The sequence below is a fragment of the Amblyomma maculatum genome, chromosome 4 (assembly GCF_055883805.1).
Source record: "Amblyomma maculatum isolate TAMU_Amacu chromosome 4, ASM5588380v1, whole genome shotgun sequence".
NCBI lineage: Eukaryota > Metazoa > Arthropoda > Arachnida > Ixodida > Ixodidae > Amblyomma > Amblyomma maculatum.
The window spans coordinates 19,554,306-19,560,305 of record NC_139347.1 but is presented as its reverse complement, the minus strand read 5'-3'; the positions used below and the strand labels follow the sequence as shown (position 1 = coordinate 19,560,305).

At 47.0% G+C, this 6,000-nt stretch overlaps 1 protein-coding gene across 1 annotated transcript in view; it reads left to right on the top strand.

The window, feature by feature from the left end:
• Positions 1 to 1,329: 1,329 nt before the first annotated feature.
• Positions 1,330 to 6,000, top strand: part of LOC146190382 (acid-sensing ion channel 3-like) — a 53,850-nt gene continuing 49,179 nt past the window's right edge. Inside the window, exon 1 of the mRNA XM_084600158.1 lies at positions 1,330 to 1,427. Within this exon, the coding sequence (XP_084456284.1) occupies positions 1,330 to 1,427 (98 nt within the window). The remainder of the gene's footprint in view (positions 1,428 to 6,000) is intronic.

Here is a 6,000-nt window from a genome sequence, read left to right as displayed (position 1 = left end):
GAATAAGGACTGCGCATTGAGGGAAAGAGTGACAACACAGAGTGTGCATGGCTTTCAGGTGTCTAGTGAGCCGAGGAGAAATCTAGGCTGCTGATGGAAGGCTCCACAAGGGGAGTAAGCTGGCCCCGGGTGCACTCGAATTGAAACAAGGTGCTGGGAAAGGGGTTGATGACCTTACTTAATAAAACGTAACAACTAGCCTTCTTTCAATAAGCATATAACTCCCTTTCAGAGCTTTTACTCTACCACGCTAATTTTCGAATTTCGCTTTATTCCTAGCTGCAGAACCGGTATATAACTGTGCATCACACGTATAAAAGATGATCTCGGATATAACAAATACGTGAAAAAACAAAAAAAAATTGCCGTGGGTGGGTTTCGAACCAGCGGCAGAACGAACAGCTAAGCATACCTGGCCAGGCACGAGAGAAGTATGCCATCGCCGCTTTTTTTTTTCTTTATTGCCTGGCTTTGACACAAATACACCGCACTGGAACTCAAAACAACAGGAAAAAAGGAATAATATATGTACACAAAGGTAGCTAGCGTTGCCTAACACCCACTGAGGGGCAGGCATTGCCATGTTAAAATTCCTTGAGCACCGTCAAAGGTTCCAGCTTTGACAGCCACTCAGGAGCACATGGTTGCAATTTAAGCACGTCGAGCCATCGCTGCACACTTTCACGGAAATACATGCGGTCTGGCCGTGCATCTGGATCGCAGTGATAACCAGCCATTCGTGCGCGCCATATACTGTGGAGGCACATTAACATAACCTGGTCTAACGGCATATCATCGTGATTATCCAATGGCAAATACCTAATGCCATGGGAATGCGTTGCCTGATTTCGTAGTTTATACTCAATGTATGCCTGGTTCTCTGTTTGGATTCTTTAGGGAAATTGTTTTGAGCGTGAAATTCTTAAGCGCACGTTTTTCGAAAGAGTATTTAAGTAATGTTAACAGGAGAACATTATACAAGGATGTTTGTGAAGTGGTGTTCCCGGTGCCCTTGTACCGAGCTTTATACTATGGAAGTATGCCATCGCCGCTTTTTGTAGCGAAAGCTATACACTAGGATAGCAGAAGCTCATTCCGCGATGCCCAGCCGGAGCCACAACTAAGCATGCGTCATTGCCATGGCAGCCAGTTGCATCGAGCCGCAAGAAAAAGATGAAAGAGCGAAAGGTGAGTGCACGTATACTGTGAATTGCATCAGCGGAGGCTACGTGAAGAGGCGTCACAGATCTAGGAACCATCGCATGGTGCCAGGCCACCAGACAACGTGTGAATGAAGCAAGGAAGGCTAAGCGAGCATCTTAGACGCTGATGGGCGGAAAGAGCGTCTCGCTAAGCGACTTCGCCAAGTTTCTGATCGGCCATGACGCCGAATCGCTGTCGAAGCACAAGGAGAAGACCTTCCAACGGTACAGCAAGAGTAGAACCAACGAAGTAGCGTCGGATATCCCATTCGGGTGGCGGTCAGTGCTACGGCAATTAGGACCTTCGAGGCTGAATTTGTGAGCAGTCAGTTAGGCTATGGGTGTAATGTGTGTGATACTGTGGCATCAGGACTGGTGGATGGTGAGCACGACCATGCACGCAACACTGCAGTTAGATTTCCACGAATAGTCTGCCGAAACATTCAGTTTAGCGATCGTTTGTGTCACGTGTAAGCTTCTCTAGCTAAGGAGTGGGCCCTAATATACAGCCACGGATATCGATATCCGCCTTGCCGGCAGGCTTACCAGCTCTTAGCGATGCTGCAGAAAGGCTGATTTTTCTACGAGCTGCAAATGTTTAGGCCTAGGAGACTTGAGTTACTGCAATTTTTTTTCTTCTACGTAGTATTTATGATATTCGAAAAATTGTGTATTTATATGAACTATGTACAGATTATCAGCAAAACAGCATCAGGTCAACAAGATGCGATATAGAAAATACAAAGTGATCAAAGCGCTATAATAAAGACAATCTAGTGCACACCATGAAGAGGGCGTGCCACTCGGGTTGAGGTCCGGTCTTTCATACAATTCCCTTCAATGAACAATATTCTACAGAAATTGCCCCCTTCGTAGAAACAACAGATTCATAATCGGCTCATATTACACGCTTTCCAGAGGCTGTGTATTCCAGTTAGAAATAACATATATAAAAGCTCATCAGCAAATGACAGTGCTGTTGTTGAAGTGCGGTGTCAAATTAGTTGTTTTTTTCAGGGTTATTTGCACTACATTCCAGAACAGTATTGCATCTTTGCAATCAATAAAACAATGCTTAGTGGTGTCTGCCGAATCACACAAGCGGCAATGTACCGTAGCAATAAAAAAAATGGCTGAGGCCTAGCTTGGTTAAGCCTGGTCAGATGCGAAGCATATTGATTGCTAAACTCGGCTTTCCATGGTTACACTTGGTTAAACTTTTCTTTCCTTGGTTACATCTCCTCTGTCGTGACGTCAGCGTATCACGTGGTGTGACGTCACCATACCACGTGGTCCGCACGGCGTGCAACCGCAGCCGACGGCGCGAGCTGGACCTCCGTTTCTCCTCTGTCGTGACGTCAGCGTATCACGTGGTGTGACGTAGCATTCCACATTCTTTGCACGGCGTGTAACCGTCACGAAAGGCTGTGGTTTACCTCTAGCAATATGCTTGGCATAAAATGCCCTTTTTCCTCACCACTTCTTAACGGTCAGCCTTACTATGCAGCTTATAAAAGAAAGTATTCGTACACGGCGAGACAGGCAGTTTCCTTACTCTTTTGAGTATATTGTGCCACGGCAAACCAAAGTACAAAGAGCGGTGCATGGTTGGAGAAATGAAATCCTTGTACGAACCCTTCCCTGAGCCTGAAAATGGGAACTTGGGTGCCGCGCGCGCTGTTTTGATACGAGTACCGGCAGAACGAACGGTCGGCTTTTGGTGCGTTTGTGTGTGTGTCGTGCATCCCGCCAAGCGTTACCGGACTAAAGACATTCTCAGAACGAGGACAGCGAAGCTATAGTGGGGACGGGAGAACCTACGCCAGGAAAGCGGAAAAAAGTGAGGCACACTGCCCGTGAGCACACTGCTTGTGTCATCCGACCTGGCCACGGTCCGTGACTCGGAGCGGCGGTGTACGCCTGCAACGGTTTCCGGTTTCCAGAAGCCATTCGGATGGCGGATGAGTTAGGAAGAACTACGCAAAACAGCCAAGAGCCCGGCAAGGAGGACTCTCTAAGAGAGAGAGGTTTGTGGTTGTGGTTTGTGCTTTGTGGGGTTTAACGTCCCAAAGCAACTCAGGCTATGAGAGACGCCGTAGTGGAGGACTCCGGAAATTTCGACCACCTGGGGTTCTTTAACGTGCACTGACATCAGGTCAGAGAGTGCACGGTGAATGCGAAAACAACGACGAAAGAGACTGGACACGAGTGTTGAGCAGAGAGGCCGCACTCTGACTGAAATGAAGTGTGCGCAATCGTGCAAATAAATTCATTGTAACCTGGAATTTTCAAGTGTGGTCGGGCTTCGTCGGGTAATGCGAGAGGGGCGGCACAAAGGACCTATCTGACTTTAGGGGAAAAACGATCAAGTGGTTAACGAACCTCATACTTTGCGCTCCATTAACAAGGACGGCCAGATACATTAGAAGACCCAATGAGATGCGGTAAAACAAAGTTTCTTGCAAAAATGCACGTACTATCGGATGAGAGGGTTCACAAAAATATAAAAAGCGAAAATATTTGATGAACATACTGGTGGACTAGGTGAAGGCCACCAGCGCCTACAGGCCGAAAAACCTTATCCTTGATTGTTTTGGAGTTTAACGTCCCAAAGCGACTCAGGCTATGAGAGACGCCGTAGTGAAGGACTCCGAAAATTCTGAACACCTGGGGTTTTTAACGTGCACTGACATCGCACAGCACATGGGCGCCTGGCTTTTCGCCTCCACCGAAAAGCGGCCGCCGAGGCCGCCGGGATTCGATCCCGCTTCCTTGGGCACAGAAGTCGAGCGTCCAAACCACTGCGCCACCCCGCAGGGTGAAAAACGTTATCCTGCTTCAAAGATTCAAAAGAAAAAATCCCACACGAAAGTAGCCAGCACTCTGCGGAAATAGTAGATGCAAAGTTTTGCGCAGTGAATTATCTAGCGAATGTAAAACATTTTAGCGGCCAGAAACAGATTACAGGCGGTCGCCCAGCCAAAAACAGGGATACCATGAGGGACAAATGTCTGAACGTAGAGCTGGAGTTGGCACATAATCCTTCCAGTAATGAGACCACCTATGCGACTTGGAGTCCCTTTGAGTGCCTATGAACATAGTGTCTATAGGCGCTCAAAGGGACTCCAAGGGTGCTTGGGTGGTCTATAAAGGTCCCTGCCATACCAGCATAATCAGAAGGTGTCGATCGCCACATACCAAATCAGAGACCGCAACTCTCGGAATGATTAATTAAGCACCTGACAGCGAACCATGCAAAGTCCTCCCTTGAACAAATAATGACATCGATGCTTGGCTTGCCAGAGCAGAAACGTGAGGTCATCAGCGTAACCTAACAACCATTTTACACATTACACAAAAACCGCTGACCGCTCTAATATTTATAACACTGATGCAAAGTGCTTCAAGTATAGAGTGAATAAAAGTGGAGACAGCGGACACCCCTGTTTTACAAAGGACTCGATAGAGACGAAAAACAACAATTTACAATCAAGCGAGCAGGACATACTTTTAGCAAAGGCTGATCTCAGCAGAAATAACTGAACCAATATTTGCGCGATCTAAGAGAGAAAGAAGGAAATGATGAGACATCCAATCAAATGATCTATCCAGGTAAATTTGCAGCAGTGTCAACTGCTCGTGAGAATGACATCAGTACTGCAAAGCCACACGCACCACGTGTGGATTCGACTGTATTGACCGGCCTCTCAAGCCATATGTCTGACGAATTCCAATGAAAGTAGACACTGCAAACTGGAGCCTACTTGAGAGAGCTGTAGCGAAAATATTATAATCAACACTCGAAAACGAGATACGTCTGTAACCGCCTACAAATCTTAGTTTTTCCTTATCAGCAGTTCTTGGTATTAACACGATATAGATTACTGTAAAGGATTGTGGCAGAAATCCCAGATCAATACTGATCTCAAACATTTGAAGCAGGAGAGGAAATAAAACATTTAAATTTCTTGTAGAATTCGCCTAAAGTCTATCAAGTCCCGGCGTTTAGGAAAACGGCAAATGATCAATTGCGCCCTCCAGTTCAGGTATAGGTTAAACGGGACCTTATCGCCTTGCACTACTCTTCAGAAAGCGAACGCAAGGCATTCAACATGAAGTTCATCAGCGGTGCTTGCAGTTGCAGAGAAAAAGGGAGGTGTAATGATTGGCAAGCTCGGCTACTATTGTATCTGAATTAGTGGGCAAAACACCACCCCAATAGAATTTAGACTGGTTTGGCACCGGCGTGGTGACGTACATCGTCTCAGAGCTTCAAGCAAGGCTCGCCGCTTCTGTCTCCTCGCTCGCCTTCACATCTTAGCTTTATCTCGTCTATGCAGTGCCAGTAACTGGCTCCTGAGCCGGAAACTAACCACGCCAGTTCACAAGGCATGCACTGCGTTCTTGACCGCAATTTCGGCCATTCTCTTTCTCTCAGATTATCGCCACAATGGTTGGTATTTTTACACTGTCACGCTCGTCTACACCGGCGCCAGCCTATCTGTGATCAGTCGAATACTCTTTCTATTCCTTCGCAAAGTGATCATTCATCCTTCCAGTCTATCGTTGCATGTCACTACTCCTTTTCTATGCACAGCCAGCGTCGTTATTGGCGGTGCCTTATACTCCATCGACTTCGTCGTCCTTCCTACTTGGTTTCATGACGTCATTCTCAGCCGGGATTTCCTGTTCTTGTCTTCAAGTCGAGTTTTCTGCACCCTATGTTACCCTATCCGATCCGACGCTCGGAGAGGACAGCCATCAGCCCTGAACGTTTTTAGACTTCTTCCTACCAGCC